The sequence below is a fragment of the Vulpes vulpes genome, chromosome 14 (assembly GCF_048418805.1).
Source record: "Vulpes vulpes isolate BD-2025 chromosome 14, VulVul3, whole genome shotgun sequence".
Classification (NCBI taxonomy): domain Eukaryota; kingdom Metazoa; phylum Chordata; class Mammalia; order Carnivora; family Canidae; genus Vulpes; species Vulpes vulpes.
Window position 1 is genome coordinate 119102939 of NC_132793.1, and position 22709 is coordinate 119125647.

The 22709-nt window shown below is 49.7% G+C and overlaps 1 protein-coding gene across 6 annotated transcripts in view; it reads left to right on the forward strand.

The window, feature by feature from the left end:
• EVC (EvC ciliary complex subunit 1) overlaps window positions 1-22709 on the forward strand; it is a 66201-nt gene that overhangs the window by 40912 nt on the left and 2580 nt on the right. For 3 of the 6 annotated variants that reach the window (XM_072737798.1, XM_072737797.1, XM_072737800.1), the window contains exons 12-19: window positions 594-806; window positions 5864-5973; window positions 10022-10232; window positions 11159-11365; window positions 13856-14000; window positions 15654-15765; window positions 20961-21087; window positions 22430-22523. In XM_072737798.1, the coding sequence (XP_072593899.1) occupies window positions 594-806; window positions 5864-5973; window positions 10022-10232; window positions 11159-11365; window positions 13856-14000; window positions 15654-15765; window positions 20961-21087; window positions 22430-22523 (1219 nt within the window). Of the gene's footprint in view, window positions 1-593; window positions 807-5863; window positions 5974-7384; window positions 7455-10021; window positions 10233-11158; window positions 11366-13855; window positions 14001-15653; window positions 15766-20960; window positions 21088-22429; window positions 22524-22709 lie in introns of those variants that run through there. The other 3 variants (XM_072737799.1, XM_072737801.1, XM_072737802.1) reach the window with 3 other exon arrangements.

The following is a 22709-nucleotide window of genomic DNA, read 5'->3' on the forward strand; positions in this document are numbered from 1 at the left end:
GATGCTCAACCACTGAGCTACCCAGGCATCCCTAATATATTACTGTATGTGGGTTTTTTGTTTTCCTCAATTTAAAAAAGTACATGTTCAGGAAGACTGGAGTGGGTGAGGTCGGCTGAAGGGAACAGAACAGTGGAAACTGAGGCAGGACCTCCCAGCAACCCTGCCAGGTAACCTTGAGAGTGAGGGGAAGAGAGGCCTTCCAGGTTCTTCCAGCTGAAAATACAGTAAGATCTGTGCTTTATGCTGATAACTGGCCTAAGCTTGGAGGGTTGAGGGAAGCAGAGAGCCCAGGGGTGATGAAAATAATCTGGAGGGAGGTTTTGAGGGGTCACCAGAGATTAAGAGCTTGTGGGTCAGAGGGCAGGACAGGGTGGCAGGGAAAGGACCAGAAGGCAGTGAGTGTTTTCCATATGTGTGTGGGGTATGTGTGTACGCGTGTGTGTCTGTGTGTGTGTGTGTGTGTGTGTGTGTGTGTGTGTGTGACTGGAGAGCTCCCTTCACTGGGTTTCCTCTGTGGTTTGTGGAAAGCCCACAGCCCTGGCCCAGATGAGAACATGACTTATAGCTCCATCACGTGCTCTCGTCTTCAGGACCTGTACTGCAGCACCATGGAAACATTCCAGAAATTTGTGGAGGTCCTGTTCCTTCAGACGCTCCCAGGTGTGACCGGCCTCTCCCGGGCAGAGTGTGAGTACTTGAGGCAGGAGGTCCAGGAGAACGCAGCCCAGCAGCTGGGGAAGTCGGATCGCTTCCGCAAACAGCAGTGGAAACTCTTCCAAGATCTCCTGGAGCAAGACAGGCAGGTGGGCATTTTGGAAAACCAGGTCTGAGGTCTACCTCTGTTTACATTTAGGAAGAATATAGAGAGATCTCATTCAGGGAGCATCCCCTAGTGCCAGCGCTGGGCACCTTACCGACCCGGTGCCTGCCGGCCATTCCCAGCCAGGATGGGCTGGAGAAGAGAGCAGAGGGTGGGAAGTTGCTAGATAATGCATATGGCTGGTCTGTCCAGAAAGAGCAGCAGTGCCTGTTCTTTAGAATGACAGAAGGTAGCTCCTAGGGGGGTGGACTTGGTGGGGGGCTGAGCTGCACACCTGGAACTCCTACTTTCCAGTGAGAGTCTGTTGCATTATGAAAACCAGGTCTACATGTGGTCGATGGGGCAGTGGCCCCAAAGCTGTCCACATCCTAATTCCCTGAACCTGTGAATCATCACCTAACATGGCAGAAGGGACCTTGCTGAAGTGATTATATTAAGAACATGGAAATGGAGGGGTTGTCCTGAAGGATCCAGGTGGCCCCAGTGCAGTCACAGGGTCCTTCTCAAAGGGAAGGGGGAGAGTCAGGGTCAGAGAAGGAACAGTGATGACCTGAGCAGCGGATAGCATGATGTGGCCATGAGCCAAGGCATGCAGGTGCCTCAGGAAGCAGGAGAGGGCAGGGTGCAGATTCCCCCCTGGGGCCTCCAAAGGGATCATAACTCTGTCAGCACCTGATTTTAGCTGATAAGACCCATTTTGGACTTCTGACCTCCAGAATTGTAAGATAATGAATTTGTGTGGCTGTAAGCCACAGAATTTGTAGTAATGTGTTATGGCAGCAATAGGAAACTATATACATTAATTTTGTTTAATACAAATAATTTTTATTTAATATTACATTGATTTTATTTTTTTAAAAATGAAATATGTCAAATAAAGGAGGCATTTCCAAATGGGCCAGGCACTGGAACACTTGCATTTCCTTTCTCTCTTGCCTTCTTGCACACTGTAGGCTGTAACACTAATGTGTCAATATCCCAGTATCTAGCAGTGACCAGGTGACAGAGTCCTGGCCTATGAGACAAAGTGTGGCCCCAGCAAAGAGCTTCCCTTCTAATACAAAAGCCAAGTGCGGCTAGGAGAAATCCCCTGCTTTGGCACTCCCTGTTCTTCCTTCCCAGAGCATGTGCAGGAGGCCTGGGGCACACCAGCCTTCTCTTGACTTACAGGCAGGTTGCAGGAGAATGGAGGCAGATGTCCTCAGGATGGTGGAGCAGAGAGTGAACACCACTGTCCCAGCCCTGGTCTGCCCTGTTATAAGAATCAGCTTGTCTCTTTACCATGGGTGTCCTATTAGTTACAGAAGAGCATTTGGCTGATGCATGGAAGAGAGGTTTTCCAAATCAACTACCTGGAGCTATCCAGTGTACCAAGTAAGGAAAGCGGGGTGTCGTGCAAGCACGTGTCCACTCAGAGCCACAGGGCAGCACAGGGCCTAGCTTTCTGTTAAACCTCCTTTATATTTAGTTCACTCCTCCGTCAGCTGCATCTCGTACTGATGAGAGATGGTTTCCTCTCATCAGTAACTGTCTCTTGCACTAGGCTCTAAGTTCCTGCAGGACAACATTTCTGCTTTTTTATTTCTTTATCCCCCCCTTATGCAAGGTCCAGGGCCTGGGACACAGCGTGGCCTCAGGAAAACTTGACTGCATTACCAACAAGGATAGTGCAGCTTTGGAAATTATCACAGGGTCACCTTACTATTATTCCAGGGGATGTAGATATAGCTGGATCCATCGGATTCACACCAGTGCTGGGCCCAGACCACTTAATTTACGATCTCTGGGGAGGGAGGAGGACAGGCTGGCCACATGAGTCTAATTGTGCCTCTGGTGAAAGCTCCCCAAATGGGAGGGAAGGCCTCTGAGAGGCAGCTGTAGCGCAGATGGGTCCCTAACCTTGGAAGCTGGATATGTGGGTTGAAGCCAGTGCAGCGCCACCAACAGCTGGGTGACCTCATGTGGTTAGCGGATGCCCCACAGCTCTGGGGTTTTGCCCAACTTGATAAATGTCTCAGGATCTCTGCTTCTGAGTGAAAAGTAGGGATCAAAATACCCAACAGGGTTGCTGTGAGATAATACAAGATAAGACCTTTCACACAGTGTCTGTCTCCTTAGGTAATAATATTGACATCAAAAAAAAAATCCAGAACTTCATTTCTGATAAATTATTAGGCCAACACCCATGATGCATCTGAAACCCTCTGGTTATGAGTCTTGAGTTATTTTAAGCAAATATTAGACAAAGCATAGGTTCCGCTTTTTATGTCCCATTTATTTACTTTCTATATACATGCATATGAATTTTCTGTGGCTTTTGTGGAAGGGTTTCAAGAGGAGTTTTGCATGCAAGAAGCAAGCAGGGTGGTTAATGACCTTATCAGCTGATTAAGTAAGTATGACTCAAGGCTGTTTTCTCAACGCATATATGTCATAATTAATTTACTGATTGATTGTTTAATTGCCTTAAATTGCCATAAGATATTTAGAGGTCCATGTCGCACTCCCGCTTACCATATTTTTTCCTTGATGATAAAAATGAGTGATGAGCTTTCTATAATTCAGATGAATATTTAGTCATAAGAGGAAAGCACCAACAAAACTATTCGTGGAAAATGAAACACAACCCAGATTTTGAAATGCATTTTCCACATGGTCTTCTACCCAAAGGCCCTTGATAATTTTGTGTCCTATTACTCATGGAAGTGGTTAAATATTGTGGAATCTGTTGACTGCCCAGTTGGAACAGGTTGTAGAATGGTAGTTCTCAAAACGTGATCTGTTCTAATGTTGCTTTCTAGGTTTTACCCCAGTCCACTGCGTTAGGTCTGCCCACAGATGTCCCCATCCTAATTCTCCCCATCCTAATAGCTCTGAACATGGGACCTCACATGGCACAAGGGACTTTGCAAACGTGATTCAGTTCAGGATCTTGAGACAGGGAGAGTCTCCTGGACTACTCAGGTGGACCCAATGTAATTACCGGGGTCCTTATAAATAGTGAAAGAGGTGGTGCAGGAGAGTCAGCATGATGTGGCTGGTGTGAGAAAGTCTTGGGTCTCGTGGATGCAATGCAGCCTGTGGCTGAGGTCTCATCCGGAGACTCAGCTGGAAGAGAATCACTTCCAAGCTCACTTACACGGTTCTTGGCAAGATTCTGTCCCTCAGGTTTTGGACTGAGGCTGACAACTGCCTCGTTTATGTGTGCAGCACAGAATGTGTTCCAGACTCTGTCCTCTGCCTGTGCACTCCCTGGATGTGATGAGTAGGCATGGATGTGTCGTGTGCCCAAAACAACTGCCGGTCTTCCTGCCCAACCTGCTCCATCCACACTGTTCCTCCATCTTCCCATCAAGTGGGCCAAAATCCTTGGAGTTCTCTTGACTCGTCTTTCTTTCACCCCCAACATCTAACTGACAGGAGGTCGCACAGGCTCTGCCTTCTGTCTGGTCCAGAATGGAGCCACTCCATCATGTCTGTTCTTACACCTGGTCACAGCTGCCCCACCTCTCAGCAGGTCACCATGACAGCCAGCCCCCTGGGCTCCCGGAATCCGCCTCCCCCCCCCCCACTATGGTCTATTCTCAACTCCCAGCCAGAGAGACACTTTAAAAACCTACCACATGACACTAACTTTTAAGATGTGCATTTAAAAAAATATTTTAACAGCCTAGATGCTGAGATGCATAATAATTTAATTGGCAGTGATTTGTCTCCCTTAGTGATACTTAAAATAATTGTGCATCTTATAATTTCCAGCACATCAGGTTTGCTAAAAGACACTGCCATGTCATGTCACTTCTTTGCTCCCAACTCCCAGTGGCTTCTCTTTTCATGCATCATAAAGCCAGCATCCTCATTGTGCCCTATGAGCATTCCACTTCAGGGCCTGGGCTTCCCTCTAACCTCGTCCTTCCCTCCCCAGCTCGTTCCACTCCAGCCATGCTGGCTGCCTTGCGTTCTCCAGCTCACTGGCTGTGCTCCTGCCTTGCTCTTGTCTGCTGCAGGTCTTTGCTCCCACGGTACCCTCACACGAGGCCACCCTCACAATGAGGCCTGCCCTGACTGTGCTTTCTAAAATGGCAGTGCCCCCTCCTTCAGCACTACAACATTTGCCTGAGGTGTTGGGCTTTAGAACCTACCCACCTGTAAGCCCACCCCATTTATGGGAGAACACTTCGAGACTCTTAGCATGTTCCAGGCATCCCTGACTGCTAGTTCCTTCCCCCTTTCTCTCCATGGTAATTCTGCACTTGAAACAAACAGTAAACTTGTCCAAAGCCACAAAATTACCAGGTAGCAGTGACCAGGGTCAGCACTCTAGCCCACCGAAGCAACTTGTCGCTCTGGATTTAAGCATTCATGAGCCAGTGTTTGATAGCTTTGGAGCAGTTGGTGGGACACCTGCAGGCACCATGTAGTCTGATGCCTTGGTCCCCTCAGCTATGTTTGAGTCTGATGCTGGCTTTACCTACATCCTGAAGTGCCCACCAAAGATCCCCATATACTTTAGTAACTACATACACTTACCATTTAGAGAAGCGAGGCTGTGCAGAATTTTCTTTTTTTTTTCTTTTGAGAAGAGAGAGAGCACAAGTTGGGGGAGGGGTGGAGGAAGAGGGGGAGAATCTCAAACAGACTCCCCACTGAGTGTTAAATGTTTTAAGATTTAGATACAAATTAGAAATTTTAAAAGTCCTTAGAAGGAACCATAAGAGAAATTTTTAATTAAATCAGGGGAGAAAAGGATCTCTTTTTTTTTTTTTTTTTTTTTTTTTTTTTTATGATAGTCACAGAGAGAGAGAGAGGCACAGACACAGGCAGAGGGAGAAACAGGCTCCATGCACTGGGAGCACGACGTGGGATTCGATCCCGGGTCTCCAGGATCGTGCCCTGGGCCAAAGGCAGGCGCTAAACCGCTGCGCCACCCAGGGATCCCAGAAAAGGATCTCTTAAACAAGAAACAAAAGGCATGTTCCAACAAAGCAGTGATGGGTACAGTGAACTTGAGTTGACCCCTGTTCCTCTGTGCGGATTTAGGTGTGGATGGAGGAGCATGCCCTGTCCTCCGTGCTGCAGACACACCTGCAAGATGACCATGAGAGCCTCGTCCACCAAGTCTTGGGCCGACTTGGTGGTCTCACTGAAGAGTAAGTACAGCTTTCTGAAGGGTGGAGGTCTGTGTCCTGTGTGATCTCCATGCTAACTTCAGTGTTCTCATCTGTTAAGTGGACACATTAACTGTCCCCTGCCATTCTTATGGTATGGTTTTGAGTCCAACCGAACTGTAAATGTACATGTGGAGAAGAATGGTAGCAGAGTGCTACAGGTAAAGGCTTGGAGTCAGAATTGATCTGGGCAAATGACTTACCATTTATTGTCCTCAATTTCCTCACCCATAAAATGGGCTCATAATACCTACTTCATAGAGCTGTCTTGCATAGGAACCTTTTAAAACACTTTTTTTGGGAAAGTATTTATGTATATTGAGTGTATAATTCAATGATTTTTGGTAAATTTACAGAGTTCTTCACCTATAGCCATGATCATTTCTATCACTTAAAAAGACTCTTTGTGCTCATTTTCAATCATTCCCAATTTATTAATAAATCTGTATTCTTTTCTGTTTTTTCCTTTTTTAAAGATTTTATTTATTTGTTTGAGAGAGTCGGGGGCAGAAGGGGAGGGAGAAGCAGACTCCCCATTTAGCAGGGAACCCGATGAGGGGTCCAATCCCAGGACCATGAGATCATGACCTGAGCCAAAGGCAGATGCTTAATGGAGCCACCCAGGCACCCTTCTTTTCTACTTTAATACCTGTTGGTGTAGTACTATATTTCCTCTTTTTAAAATAATTTATTTATTCATGAGAGACACACACACACACACACAGAGGGGCAGAGACACAGGCAGAGGGAGAAGCAGGCTGCATGCAGGGAGCCGGATATGGGACTTGGTCCCGGGAGTCTGGGATCACATCCTACGCCGAAGGCAAACACTCAACCACTGAGCCACCCAGGCGTCCCTAGTACCATATTTTCAACTTACTCTAGAATACTCTTTTTCCTTGTTTTACATGATAAAAATTATTTTGATAAAGCACTTTTTCTAGTTGCAAGCCTTTTCCAGAGCACTAGTGTGTATACGTCAAGAAGTAGGTGGATAGCTATATTGGATACTATAGGGGAAGGAAATGACAACAAGTAGGAAAACTTTGTGAGCCAGTAAGACAATAGAGGGTGATTGGAAGATTTGTACAGCCCGAAAACCTGTGTCTTTTAATTGTACTAATATTTAGTCCATTTATATTTAATGTAAATCTTAATGTTAGCATATTTGGATTTTTAATCTATCATCTTACTGTTTGTTTTATGTTTGCTCTGCTGCTCTGTGTTCCTTTCTCTCTCCTTTCTTACCTTCTTTTGGATTAGGTGTTTTTTTAATTTTAATTTATCTTTTTTGGCATGTATTCTTTTACTGTGCTTTTAATGGTTCACAGATTTTAACTTGCATCTTTAATGTGTCCAAATCTGATATACACTAATATATTCCTTCCTCCAGGCAATGTGGACACCTTAGAACACCTTAACTCCGTTTATTCTTCTCTCATAGAGAGAGTATCCTTTTCTTGGTGGGTATTTTGCTTCTCTGTTTTCAACCCCATGAGATATTATCATTCTTATTTTTATGATATATCATAAAAAGATAAAAAAGATATATCATTCTTTATTTTTATGATATATCTTAAAATATAGATATATTTTAAGATAAATCGTATATCATATATTAAGATATATCATTCTTTATTTTTTATGATATATCATAAAAAGATAAAAAGATATATCATTCTTTATTTTTATTATCATTCTTATTTTATTCTTATATTTTATGCAGTCAATACTTATTTATATTTGCTCACATATGTACCTTTTCTGTTGCTCTGGATTCTTTTCTGTATCTTTATGATTCTTTCTGTATCTGGGGTTATATTCCTTTGTATTAATGTTCTCTGGATTTCAGATCTGCTAGTGAGAAATTCTCTTAGCTTTTTGTTTGTCTGAAAAGGTCTATCTCATTTTCATTTTGGGGGAATGTTTTCATTGGGTATAGAATCCTAGTTCGGTTACTATTTTTTAAATGCTTTTAAGGATAATCTTTTGTTTTCTTATTTCAATTAGTTCTGACTGCTTTTAAGATTTTCTTTTGTTCTTTGGTTTTCATCAGTTTATTATGATATGCCTAACCATGTATGTGGTTTTTGTGGGCATTTCTTGTTTGTTTGTGTAATAAATCTATAGTATTTCTTTTTTTTTCTTTTTTAAAAAATTTTGTTTAAATTCAGTTTGCCAACATGTGTTTCTTGAATCTCCAATAGTTTGCTGTCTTTCATCAGTTTTTGAAAATTCTCAGCCATTATCTCTTTAAAATTCCTTTTGCCTGTTCTTTCCCTACTTTTCTGGGGCTCCAATCACACAATTATTAGAATTTTTCACCCTATACCACATACATCTTATATGCTATCCTGTATTTTTCATTCTTTTGTTCTTTGTGGTTCAGACTAGACACTTATTTTGAGTTATCTTCCAGTTCACGCTCTCTTAGGCAAGTTCTCATCTGCTGTTAAATCCCTCTACTGTTCTTAATGTTGGTACTGAATTTTCAGTTCTAGAATTTCCATTTGATTCTTTTCATAGAGATTTTCAGTTGTCTCCTGAAATTTTTCATCTTATCATTTAATTTATTAAACATATTCATCATAACTATTGTAAAGGCTTTGTCTGATTATCTCAAATATCTTTTGGTATATTTCTATTATCTGTTTTTTCCCTTTGTTTTAGGGAAACAAATCTGTTTGCAAGTCTGGTGATTTTTGTTGAATGCTGGACACTGTTGCTGAACATTGCAGAGATAATTTAAGATTTTGAATAATGGGATCTTCGTCCAGAGAGGATTTATATTACTTCTAGCAGGGATTTCACATAGTGGCAGATCTGCTACTCCATTTGTGAATGCAGCTGATTCAAAATTAAGCCTCTGTATAGGATGATTCCTTATTCTTAGGACAAAAGCTCCCAGATGAAAGCCTAGAGTGCTTGTCAGGTCTCTCCTCCTTGGTAGGTTGACTGCCAACACTCTGTTCAGCTTTTCAAGCTGTCAGAAAATACCAAATACTGGGCCTCTCTGGTATACCAAGGTTTTTCACTTGAGTCATTGAGATGGGAACTCAAAAATAGCCCACAATTCCAGTTTTGGAAAGTTATGTAAGATTGATTTTGAAACTTGATTTTGAAAGTTATGTAAGAAATTCAAGTGGATATGTCCTGAAGAGAGCTGCGCATATGTATCAGAAACTTGGGGCAGGATATGATAAAGTTGAAAAGATGAATGAAAGAACAAATGGCTGAATACAAGTGAGCAATTGTGTCTAAGAGAACAGGTAGCAGGAGATGGGATGATTCCTTTAAAAAAAAAAGATTTTATTCATCTATTTCACAGAGAGAGAGCACAAACATGAGCACAAGCAAGGGGAGCAGCAGGCAGAGGAAGAGGAAGAAGCAGGCTCCCCACTGAGCAGAGAGCCCAATGGGGCTTGATCCCAGGACTCTGGGATTGTTGCCTGACCCAAAGGCAGATGCTTAACCAACTGAGCCACCCAGATGTCCTGAGATGGGATAATTTGAACCTACTGCCTTCTGGAAAGGATCCCTGGGGAACTTGGCTACTTGAGGCATTTCTTGGTAGTTCAATATATTAGAGACACAGAACAAACAGGAGATGTATATTTAGGCCATGAGGTCCCAAGACCTGGAGTTGGCAAGCTGGAGATCAAGGAAAGACAATGGTGTATTTCCAGTCCTGAGTCTGAAGGCTTGACACCCAGGAAGAGCTGATAATCTCAGTTTAAGTCCAAAGGCAGGGAAAAAAATAACCCATATTCCAGGCCAAAGAAACCCATGGGAGAGTCAGCCTTTTCTTATCTTCAGGACTTCTACCCACTAGATGAGGCCCACCTGCATTAGGAAGCTTACTGACTCATGTTAATCTCATCCAGAAGCACCTTCACAGAAACACTCAGAATAATGTTTGATCAGATGTTTGGGCACCTCGTAGACATTCTGGCTGACAAAGTTAACTGTCACATTCAGTAAAGCCAAGAGCACTGACTTGTAGCCCCCTGCCTGCCCACTTTCCTCAAAGGTCCACGTGGTGCATCCTTCAGGGCCATGGCCTGCTACTACGCTCCGCGCTCCGGAGGCTGGCTCTCCGGGGCAGCACTATCACCACCCTGACCCACATGAGACTTTCTGGCAAGAAGAGCCTTCTCCAGGAACTGCGTGAGCAGCACGCCCTTGAGCAGAGCTCCTCCCAGTGTCTGGATGAGCATCAGTGGCAGCTGCTCAGAGCCTTGGTAAGATCAGTTTGTCAGGCCCCCTACCCAGCCCAGCCAGGCAGTGCCATTCCATCAGGTTCCAGATTCAGTCACGCTTGCCAAAGCCCAAATCTCACCACCCCTGTTGTTGCAGGGTGCGACTATGGCAGCCTTTTGGGAGGCACCCAGTGTGCGGGAGGGCTTTAGGGCTGTATTGAGAATTATGCTAATGTGCATATGTAATCAGAAAACAGATCCGTCATTGTCATCAGAGTGCTGGGAGGAAGGGGCCCTGAATCTATCTTAAGGTTTTAACAAGTTGAAAGAAAGGATTTGTAAATTGTGGGACTGAGATTTAATCCCAAGCAGGCTGACTGCAGGTCTTATGGAGCTGCTGAGCTATTGGAGCAGCTGGTGCTTTGACCCATTAGTGAAGGACAAGCTCATGGTCACTTTTCTTCTGCCCAGGAGAGCTCAGTGCGAAGCAGGCAGGACTAGCCCTTCTAGCTCTGGTTCACCTCCTTCTCCTTTTCCATAAGAAAGGGCAGTCCCTAAGGCCCCATATGCCCTGCCTTGGCTTCCATGATGCTCCAGAATATGCTCAGACTCAGGTCTGGCTTTGAAACCTACCTCTGCTGTGTGACTTTTACAAAGTTACTTAGTGTCTCTGAGCCTCTATGTCCTTATCACTCCTAGTGTTCAGGCCTCATGGTATTTGGGAAGAACCAGGAAGTTCTTGCATGTGTGAGAGGCCACAGATGACACTGGACACACAGCCGGTGCTCAATAAATGGTTGCAGAGTTCCCCAACAGACACCCCATTCATTGTTGATTTTGCAAGCCCAGAAGTGCCCACTTTCTGCCCCTTCTCAGTCCTTTCCTGGGGCCCTGGGCTGGTCCTGGACCTGGCCGGAGCTTCTGTGTGGGGCAGCAGTGTGGGCTCCTCTCTATCCTGTCCTTTCTAGGAAGCACGAGTCACCGAGGAGGCCAGCAGGCTGGAGGAGGAGGCGCAGCAGACCCGGCTGCAGCTTCAGCAGCAGCTCCTGGCCGAGGCCCAGGAGGTTGGGCGGCTCCTGCAGCAGCACACAGAGCGAGCCATTGGGCAGGCACTCCTGGGGCATGCTCGGAACGCCGCAACCAAGAGCCGGACCAAGGACAGGGATGACTTCAAGGTGTGAGCCCAGGGAACCCGAGGGACAAGAGGGATTGGGATGGGGTGGGTGAGCAGGGAAGGCAAGGAGAAGGATTTGGGCAGAGCAGTGGCATAGGCACTGGTCCTGCCATGTCCTGCCCAGGAGCTTCTTGTCCTCGCCGAGATGACCTGGCTTCTCTGAGCCTCCTTTTCCTCAACTGTGAGAGGGAATCACCACCCTCATAGAATGGTGAGGTTTTCTCTCTGTTCCCGGGCCCTGGCTCAGCCCTTACAGCAGCTCTGACAGGGGCGTGGGCTCACCCAGAGCCACCCAGCCGGGCAGTGGCAGACGCAAGATCCTAAGTCAGCCTCCCTCAGAGAGAGACGAGGGCCTCTCCTGCCCCTGACTGGCTCTGCAGACACAAGAGGTAGACCTCTTGCAGAGTTGACCCTGGCAGCTGAGCAGTGCAGCGAAAATCAGATCAGTTTGCCCTGAGCGGGCAGTGGTTTCCTCCTCGTACCGACGATGATGACGAGAAGCCATAGGAATAAAAATAACAATGGTGAGGAGTAATAAGCACTGTACTTCTAAGTCCACCTGCCACCCTTCTCATCAGGCTCACCCTGAAACCTTGCACAGAAAGGTTAGCTTTCTTTCCTTTGTTCGGTGGAGAGAGCTGAAGCCTATAGCCTTTCAGATTTAAGAAGGGGCAGAGCTGGAACTGGAACCCGGTCTTGCCCCCAAGGCCAGCACATGCTCTGCTTCCCCATGGCTGCCTCTCGCCTCCAATCAAAAGAAAGGCGAGACGCCTCCGCTTTTGCAGAAGTCTGCAGAGAGTGTGCGTGGCCAGCTCGCGCGTAGGTGAGGCAGAGCTGAAGCTAGCTGCGACTGGCGTTGCCGTGCACCGGACGCTGCGGGGCTTCTTTCCCAACCCTGTTCATTCAAATAAAATCACTTATACACACGGCCAAGAGGTTGGACACACATTGCCGGGATGCCCCATCTTGTTCCAAATATCGCACATCTGCAGCATGTCATCCAGACCTCAGGGCTGTGTCAAGTTGGTGACATTGGGAGAGTCACTTCCTTTCCCTAAAATTCTACAGCTTTTACCTGATAAGTGCTCACAGCATGAAAATGGAATGAAGTGTAAACCTGGGGTCCCTTCCCAGAGGGACTCTGAGTCAGGATAGGGTGGGAGTGTGCCCCATACCCCCGCCCCCCACACACACACCCCTACAGGAAAGAACAGGTGTTCAGTTTCTGGAAAAAGGTTCATTTATTCAAGCTCCAGTCATGGAGCTTCTTGGCCCCAAGCCCTGTGGCAGACCCTGGGCCAGTGATGCAGGCGGGCGACATCTCCCCTCCATGGGATCTACTGGCTACCAGGAGAGGGGGCAGGTCACAGAGGGGGGCAGACAGCGCCTCCCTGTGGCAGGAAGGCAGGCAGCAGAAGGCCTGGTGCTGCAGGTGGGTCCTCTGGCTGACGTGGGAGGGAGAAGAGGGACTTCCTGTCTCCTGGTTCTAGCTGTGTCCTAAATGAAAGTGCAGGCAGGCCACAGCCTCAGTGGCAGAAAACGCAAGGTCAGGTCCAGGGTCCTTGGAGGAGTGGAGTCAGAGTCCCTCGGTGAGGCTCCCCGACCCTCTTCACCTCCACAGCCTCTCTGCACACCTGCAGAGTCTCTCAGGAGGTGCTGTAACAAGATGTGGACAGCGCAGCTCTAGAAACTGTATAACATAACCAACCACGCAGCAGGTAGGAACTGCCCAATAATAAATGGGTTGTTTTTTTTCCTTGTCCAAAGTCTGGAACCATTTGAAAAACATTTGTTGAAATGAGGACTCTTGAGTCTGACTTTTTCTGACTTTTGCCCATCATCTTAAAGTAAAGGTGGGTGACTTTGCCAGTACATAGCCAACACGTCCCCGATGATGGGGTGTCTCGGCATTTCCTCTCCACTTTGGGCTGAAGGCATATCACTTAAGAATGCATACTCCTGCTGGGAACAAAGACGTGCCAAAATGGCAAGTAAATAGAAGTTCTTCATCCCACGTAACAAGTAATGTGGAGGTCGGTGGTTCCAGACTGGCACAGAGGCTCTGCAACGTGACTGACCAAGGACCAGCTCTATCTTTCCAATCCACCGTTCTTGGTGTTAGTTCTCTGCCTCATAGTCTCAAAATGGGGCCACTGCCCCTCCAGACATCAGATCTGCGTTCCAGGCAGGAAGAAGAAAACAGCAAAACCTTCCCCCTACACTAAGCTTTGCCTTAATGTTCGTGAAGGGAAGGTCCCCCCGTGGTCTTTTCCTAACACTGGGTCTCATTGGCCGGAACTGGGTCATACAGCCAGGCTCACGCCACCCCTGACCATGGAAATAAGATCACTGAGACTGTGTAAGCCAAGCACACGCTCTGTCTGCTACCCGGCCAGTCAAGGTTGGGAGTGGTGGAAGCTAAAAAGCAGGACGAGGGGAGGCAGGGGACCCCCTGTGACTTCTGTGCTGAGTCTTTCTCCTCCTGCCACAGAGGACACTGATGGAGGCGGCTGTGGAGAGCGTCTACGTGACCAGCGCCGGAGTCAGCAGGCTCGTGCAAGCGTATTCCCAGCAGATCGGGAGGGTCATGCAGGACCACGAGGAGAGGAAACTGGAGCATCTGAAGGCCCTGCAGGGTACGGCCCCCTCCTCAGGGAAGCTTGCAGGCTGCGGGCCACACACGCACTGAGTTTGGGACACACGATGGCATGTCATCTTTTTCAAATGCTATTTAAGGGAATTTCATTTCATTTCATTTTCTTTCTTTCCTACTTTGCCCCCTAAAAGGGGCTTTTTAAAAAGCTAGTTAAAGAGCTATACACGTGGTACAATAGGATTATTCAAAAGCAGATGAACCGGGACGACGGGACGGTGGGAGGGAGTCCCAGTGAGGTCATGATCTAGGACATAGGCCATCAGATCCTTCCCTAGCATGACAAGATTTTGGTGCTGGGCTTACTGGTGGCCAGAGAGATGGGAACCTCATCCATCAGAGCTGTGTAGTGACAGCAAGTGACAACAGGCCAGTGGCCCCTACAGTGTTCCTGAGACCCAGAGGATTCCCCCATGGGCTCTCATAAGAGGCCACCCGGGTGACGAAATGGATGGTATCCCCAAGGCCAACAGTAATATGCCTAGAATAATAGACAAAAGCCAGTTTCCTCAGGGCCTCTGCTTGTAATGTCCCTCCTCATCCTGGCTTCAGGGTAGAAACCCACTGTCTCAGATGGGTTTTGCCTCAGTTGCCCAGGAATCAGTGTTGGGATCGACCCCTAGACCAATGATGGGCAGCAGGTCCTGGGAGTGGTCTTCTGGGAATATTCACTCCCTCTGTGGGCTCAGCCACATGTCTTCCCCTTGTTGTGAGGAATCTGGTTCCTAGACTCAAGTAAAATCTGGGCATCTGCCTGGAAATCAGCTCGGCAGTGACAGATACATCATCGTTTTCCAAAGGAAGGGTTGGGTGAGGCCAGGAGGAGACAGACGAGATGGTCACTGCAGAGTGTCCAGAAGCCAGGGTGTTCATTTCCCCTGTAGGTCTTTGTTTCCCCATCTGTGGGGTAGGGTTCACCCTCTACACATCGTCTCAGCTCTGATTTCCTGCTTCCCTGATACCCCAGCTCTAATGGGAGGACTTTTTCAGTAAATGCATTGAAATGATAGAACTTAATTGAGCAACTTTTGCCTTGCTCAGTAATTGAAGAGCTAGAGAATGTGACATCCCTAGAGATCATCCAGGTTAGAGACCATCCATTTAAACCTCTCTCTGTGTTCTAGAAGGCTCAGGTCCAGCGGGGTTGGTGGCCTGCTGGCCATCTCACAGCTGGGTCAGTGGAAGTATGACCTGATATGCAGTCCACGCACTTCGGACTCAGAGGCCAGACTGCCTCGGCCCTCAGAGAGCACTCACATGTGTGAGGCTGGCTGCACACCAGCAGCTCTGTCCATCGAATCCTTTCTCCTTTTCAGTGTGCATTTTATTTGTGGTGGCCCCTTCATGCTAAGTCTTCCGTATTTGCCACCCTAGCTCCTGGTGCTTAAAAGAAAGCAGGGGCTGAGCAGTTGCAGGGAGAGCAGGGGTCATATTCTTCTTGGGCACAAGGTCTATGATGGAAGCTGAGCTTTCTCATGCACATGGAGCCTCTCCCAGGGGAAGCATGGGTGCTGGGTAAACCACACACTCTGAGGTCAGGTGCCCCACTGACCTCTGAGCCCCAGCCCCTCTCCAAACCTGGCACAGAGGCTATCCCCAGGCGTCCCCCTGATATCTTGTGTGCTGAATGGTTTAGGTGAGAGAGCAGAGAATTACAAGCTGCGGACAAAGCAGGGACTCGGGGAGCCTTCATCCGGGAGCCAGATGGCAGGTGGAGCTGGCAAAGCCTGCGAGGCTGTCCACCAGAGGTGAGCTCTCCTCTTCTGACGTCCCTGCTGCACACTCAGCATCTGATGGCATGTGTCTCTGTCTGGCTCCCTGCTGGACACACAGCCCCTAGAAGGGGCCTGGCACGAGGGAATGAGTGAGTTCAGATGGTGGTGGGGTCCCTCGACAATGGGGGGCAGGCTGTTTACTCTGGAGGTGACCCCAGGAAGCACAGTGAGGGCAAGGGATGCGAGGCCCATGGGTGTCTCGCACCGCGGTGTAACCACAGCCAGCTACGAACCACACGGTTCTGCAGCTCAGAGGTCCTGGCAGGTGCTGCTAGGTTTTCTGGGCCTCATACAGCCTAAATCAGGGTGCCAGCTGGCTGGGCTCTTGTCCAGGATCTGGGAAGAATCTTTCCAGGCTTTCTCAGGCTGTCGGTTCTGTCTAGTTCTTGGTAGAACTGAGGTCCCGCTGCGTGGTGGTGGCCGCCCCTTCCTCCTAGAGGCCTGTCTCTGGTCCTTGCTCACAGCCTCTGTGGTGCTTGGAATCCTCTGCCTTCCTCTCCTGCCACATCTCTCTGGCTCCAGTTAGAGAAACTGCTCTGCTTGTAGCATTCCTGTGATTAAGACCCACCCAAATAATCCAGGACAATCTCCAAGTCTTAAAGTTGGTGACTCTGACCCAGCCTGCAAAGACCTGATTGCCATGGAATGTAACATCTTCATGGGTTCCAGGCATGAGGGATGCCTCTCGGCACTCTGTGGTCTACCACAACAGGAAAAAAGCAAACAAACCCCAGGGCAATGAGGTGTTTCCACAGCACCTGAAGCCCAATCCCACCCTGGACCTTCTGAGAGACTGTGTACAATTCTACTTCCAATTATGCCAGCAAGGGATGCAGAAAATAAGGACGTGTCTACCAACCCCTGCTCCACATTGGTTGAAGGTCCTACCTGGAGGTGTTAGACCACCAGCCCTCCAGCCCACCCCTGAGCTGGCCAAACACACTCCTGGGGCCAGAGAAAGCCATGAGGCATATACCCAGGTGCTCGATGTAAGAAGCCAAAGGGCAGACAAGCACTCGGTGATCTAGGGGTGTGGGTGCTGTACCCACATGCCCCTGTAAGCATCTACTCTTCCTACGCCCTGAGCTAGCCCCTGGGGACAACACCTGTCACCCCCGAGCTCACAGTCTGAAGGGGGAGACAGGCAGGTAAACAGCAAGAAATGGGCGCAGGTGCTCTGCTGGGGGAGGGGAGAGGCCCTGCAGGATGACGGGGCGGGGATGCAGGTCCCTTGTCTTGACAGAGCAGCAGTCGGACGACCACAGCCCTGCACGATGGCAGTGTGGGCTCTGTGCCATGCCCCACAGGAAATCCCAGCCCCACATCTGACAACTGTTAAGGAAACAAGAACCACAGGGCCATCCCCTCGGTCAGACTGCATCCTCCATCCCTTCTCCATAAATCCTCCGACCGACCATTAGCTGTGGTCCTGCTATGGGTTTGCAAGGCATGATCAATAGTTGTATCTCCATTGAACTATAGGCCGGCAGTTCTCAGGTGCAGGGAACATCAGCTCACTTGGGTCTCCCACTGGAGAACATGCAGATCCCTGGCCCCACACCTGGACACTCAGACTCAGAGGCTTTGAAGGGTACCCAGGAACCTCAGTTGTTAACACACTCCTCTCCAGGGATTCTGATGGATGTAGTCCAAGGGCCGTACTTTGACCCCAGTGACCCAGCCACCCCCAGCCCAACCTCCACCAGGTTTGTGGAAGATGGAAGCAGGGCCCAGTGGGGATGCGGGTGACCGAATCTCACTGTGACTTAGAGGCTCATCTGTGGCCATTGGTGCCCTTCCCGTCTTTCCCGAACTCACAGTTCCTCGAGAAAGTCAGCCAGAACACCCAGGGACCGAGCTGTGTCGTGGCAACAGATAATTGATTAAAAGGAGCAGCAACAAGAATAAGCCCATGAAGCAATTGTCAGTCCACAGGCAAATTCCAAATGGCATCTCTGGCGAGCCATAGGATTGTGGGAGAGCCTGTCTCCGGTGCCAGCGACACTGGTGGGATGGCCCCTTCCAATAGCCACATGCTGGCCGGGTCCCCTCCTGCCCTGAACCTCAGGCTCCCCGTCTGTGACGTGGGGTTGAGGTAGCTCCTGCCTCACAGACGTGTTATGGTCAGAGAACACGCGTAGAGCGAGCGGTGTCCACGGCGAGGGGGGCATAGGGCCCGTGCCCTGAAGTCCCTCACCACCGGCAGAGTCGTCAAAGCTGTGCCTTCTGCACTGTGCACGGTGCCACTAGAGATCGAAACAGCTCTGCGACCAGAACTCTTTCAGAAGGGATGTCTTTTCAGTATCCATTTCCATAATCAAGTATGAGTGTAAGAGGTTTAGGAGCTCGCATGCCTGTCTAGGTGCCTCAGACCCTCCGCCAGGCCTACAGCCAGGGCATTCCCTTCTTCCAGAAGGTGCTGGAGGATCAGCTCATGCTCTGGAGCCAGGGTACATGCTGTCCCCTTTCAGACAGGATTGTCCAGAGCATGGCTCCTCTCTCGGCCACTGTCTTGTCTCACGTCCCTGCCACTCCCCTCCTGGCTGAGAGCTGTGGCCTCTGGCCTCCTGTCTCATCCTGCTGTCTGCTCCACAGCCCGGGCACCCCATAACCATGAGGCAGCTGAGCCTGGGTCTCTCCTGGGCCCTTCCATGGCTCCCTGGGCCTCGCAGGGTGAAGCCCCACCCCGACCCCTCCCTGTGTAGTACTGTCACCGCCGGCCATTCCCGTTAGCCCAATCCGCAGGCTGTTGGCAGACGGGCACAGGGCGGGCTGCTCCCAGCAAAAAGCTACCTAGACTCTGCATGGGGGCCCTCAAGAGAGGGTCCGTGTCCTAATCCATGGAGCCTGTGCATGCGACCTATTTGGAAGGAAGATCTTTGCAGATGCCATTAAGTGAAAGATCTCGAGACAAGATCATCCTGGATTGTCCCAGCGGGCCCTGAATCCAATGGCAGGTGGGATAGCGGGAGACTCGACCACTCACAGAGAGGACCATGTGAAGACGGAGGCGGAGATTGGGATGCCCCAGCAGCCACCGGGAGAGGAAGAGGGGAGAGGCAGGGAAGGGGCTCCCCTCTAGAACCTTTGGAGGGAGCCCTTCTGGCCACCATTGCCGTGAGAGAATAGACTTCACTTGTGTTAGGTCGCCCGCTTCAGCTTGTGGCCATGTGTCAGAGCAGCCCCTGGGAAATTAATGCAGCTCCCTTGAGGGTGTGGGAGAGGGGAGAGGCTGTCCCGCAGGGCACCAACCTCTGCTCTTCCAACGACATTTCCCCCCAGCCCCAGCTCACACCATGCAGCTTTGTGCGCTCAGGGACCGTGAGTCTCATATTGGCACCTGTATCTACCTGGCAGGCCAGAGGTGTCTCTCTGTATAAGTGAAGAAGTGGATGGGTGGATTAATGATGGGGTCTGGTAGGATGAGTAGGAGCTCACCAGGCCAATACAAAGAAGAGGGGAAAGAGATTACTGGGGGACAGAAGAGCATGAAGCAAAAGCCAGGTGCAATGTTGTGCCTTTGGGCAAACTCCCCGAACAGCTACCTGCCTACCTGCCGAGGCCAGAGACCACTTCTGTCTTCAGGTCCAGACAGTTAGCCCTTTGAGAAAAGCAGTCACAAAAGGTCTGAAAGAAATGGTGCAGCCACTCTGGAAAACTGTGTGGAGGTTCCTCAAAGAGTTAAAAATAGATCTGCCCTACGACCCAGCAATTGTACTGCTGGGGATTTACCCCAAAGATACAGATGCAATGAAACGCCGGGACACCTGCACCCCGATGTTTCTAGCAGCAATGTCCACAATAGCCAAACTGTGGAAGGATCCTCGGTGTCCATCGAAAGATGAATGGATAAAGAAGATGTGGTCTATGTATACAATGGAATATTACTCAGCCATTAGAAATGACAAATACCCACCATTTGCTTCAACGTGGATGGAACTGGAGGGTATTATGCTGAGTGAAGTAAGTCAATCGGAGAAGGACAAACATTATATGTTCTCATTCATTTGGGGAATATAAATAAAAAGGGAATAGAGGGGAAGGGAGAAGAAATGGGTAGGAAATATCAGAAAGCGAGACAGAACATGGAAGACTCCTAACTCTGGGAAACGAACTAGAGGTGGTGGAAGGGGAGGAGGGTGGGGGGTGGGGGTGACTGGGTGGCGGGCACTGAGGGGGGCACTTGACGGGATGAGCACTGGGTGTTTCTGTATGTTGGCAAATTAAACACCAATAAAAAATAAATTTATTATTACAGAAAGAAAGAAAAGAAAGAAAGGAAAGCAAGCAAGAAAGAAAGAAAGAAAGAAAGGGAAGAAAGGGAAGGAAGAAAGGAAGGAAGGAAGGAAGGAAGGAAGGAAGGAAGGAAGGAAGGAAGGAAGGAAGAAAATACTTAAAAAAAAAAAAAAAAAAGGTCTGAAAGAATAAAAGCCTGGGTGGCTCGGTCCATTAAGCATCGGGCTCTTGATCTAGGGTAGAGAGTTCCAAGCCCTGTGTTGGGTTCTCCACTGGGCGTGGAATCTACTTTAAAAACAAAACAAAAAAGGTCAGAAAGCAAAAAGCAGAGAGCCGTTATGCAAACCAGGAGGGTGGGGTGGAATGTTCCTGTTTGCTGAGGGTCAGAGGAAGGTCAGCCCAGGAAGGGAGTGATTCAGAGCAGGAGGGGAGGGGTCTCTGCCCCTGAAAGCCAGGGGGCTGCCTGGGCGTCAGGGACCCGGCTGCTGCCTCAGCTCAGAGCACTGCCACACAGAAGCCTCGGGTGGGGGGACCAGGGGAGGGGGTGCTCCCATATTTGGGATTTGTCAGATGCCTGCTTGGACATGAACCTTCTGTTTTAGGTTTTCAGGATGGATGGGTAGCTGGGGGGACCTCTGGTCCTCAGGAGCCTGTCCCCCTGCCCCTGGGTTCAGATTATTTTCTCATATGAAGATGCCACTTGCTGTCCAGTCACTTGGCAGCCGCGGGACCCCAGGGATGCCCCCACCCCTCTGAGCTGCTCCCATAAATCGTGCCAGCAAAGGCCACTCTTGTCTCATGGCTCTGAGGGCCCAAGGGCAGCTGCTGGCCACCAACTCCCATGACTCAGCAGGCCCCTGGGAAACCGTTGTGCTGGGCCTCTGATTAACCGGCCGCCAAGGGCAGCTGATAGCCTTTGTTCCTTCTGCCAGGATGGTGGCACAGCAGAAGAAGTTTCTGGCCCAGTTCACCGCGCACCAGCAGATCCGCCTGGATGCTTGGAAGCAGAAGGCGAGGGCTATGGATAACCTGGAAGCCCAGCTTGAGACCCAACTGCAGGTACAAGTATCAGAAAAGTGCCTTCACCACGTTGGCAGAGGTTTAAAGAGGAATGGGAATAGCAAGAGGCCACTCTCATGATCGCAAGTCAGCAGAGAGACCTCAGCCCTGGCTCAGTGAGGTCATCATGGGCGGATGGCTTGACCGTGAGCCTGGGGGTCGGCAGGGCCACGTTGTCTCCCCAGAGTGTCTGCAGCGCCCAGCGCGGAGCCAGGCCCGGAGCACTCATTGGCTCAAGTCTGTGGCGCTGGAGAAGTGAGCTCCTCTGTGTGCGTGGATGGCCACCACGTGGGCCTGTCAGTGTCACGTAGGCGGTGATGCTCTTTATCTAGGACATGCAGAGGGCTCAGCCCTCTCGAAATAAATGGTTGCTTCATCACAGGGAAGTCTCATCAATGTGAGATTATAAAGTGTGGCAATAAAGCAAAGTGGCTGCCTTTTTTTTAAAAAAATCAAATATTAGGGCGCCTGGGTGGCTCAGTCAGTTAGGCATCCAACACCTGGTTTTGGCTCAGGTCATGATCTCAGGGTGGTGGGATGGAGCCTGGTGTCGGGCTCCAAACTGAGCGTGGAGCCAGCTTAAGATCCTCTCTCTCCCTCTGCCCCTCCCTCACTCGCATGCATGTGCAGGCATGTGCTCGCTCACTATCTCTCCCTCTCTCAAAAAAAAAAAAAAAAAAATTCCAGAATGGAAGCACTTAACAGCGTTGGGTCCTTCAGGGTATTTACCCCCAGTGCGTCACGCAAAAGGCGACAGCAATGGTGGTTAACCCCTAGTAACTGAGGACCTGTCACTGAGCCGGGACTGGTACATACACCATCTGATGTCATCCTCCAATAGAGGATGGGGTCACTGCTGTGTTCCAGTTACAGATGGGGACACTGAGGCTCTGAGAGGTTAGGTCACCATCTAGCATCACAGTTAATAAATCATGGAAGCCAGGTCTGTGGTTAAACCACAGTGTCGGCAGCTAAGAACTCAGGCTCTGGAAGCGGGCAGAAGCAGGTTCGACCCCGGCTCTGCTGCTCCCCCTCTGTGGCCCTCACCCGGCCCTCACTGGGCCCTCACCTCAATGTTCTCATCTGTAAAAGGGGGGGGGGGGGCGGTACCTGGCTGGTGTGAGTGAGGATGGACGGTTCTCTGGCAGGAGCTGGAACACGCCAGCTCCCTCCCTTGCACATGCATTGCCTCACTCCTGCCGCCTCTGGGGTGCTGCTGGGGGACCTGTTTGCACCCCGGGACACAGCCCCGTCAGCCACCCTTGGGAGCGCCAGCCTCACTGCGGCGGGGAGGCAGGACTGGGCTGAGCGCACCCCGATGACCCTGCCTCCTTGCCTTCAGGAGGCCGAGCAGAGCTTCATCTCTGAGCTGGCAGCACTGGCCCGGGTGCCCCTTGCCCAAAGCAGACCGTTGCCAAGTAAGCGTGGAGTGTCGGGTAAGTCATGGGGGGTGTGAGCGCGGCGGGAGGCTCTCCAGGCTGGGAATGTGGATTCTAGTCCCGTGTCTGCCACTCACCATGCGTGTGTCTGTGTTGCGCTTGTCTGAATGAGCGGCTCAGTTAGGGTGGTGCTTGGGCCCCCGGCTCCCCACCATCCAGCACTTTCGATTCTTAGGTCTGCAG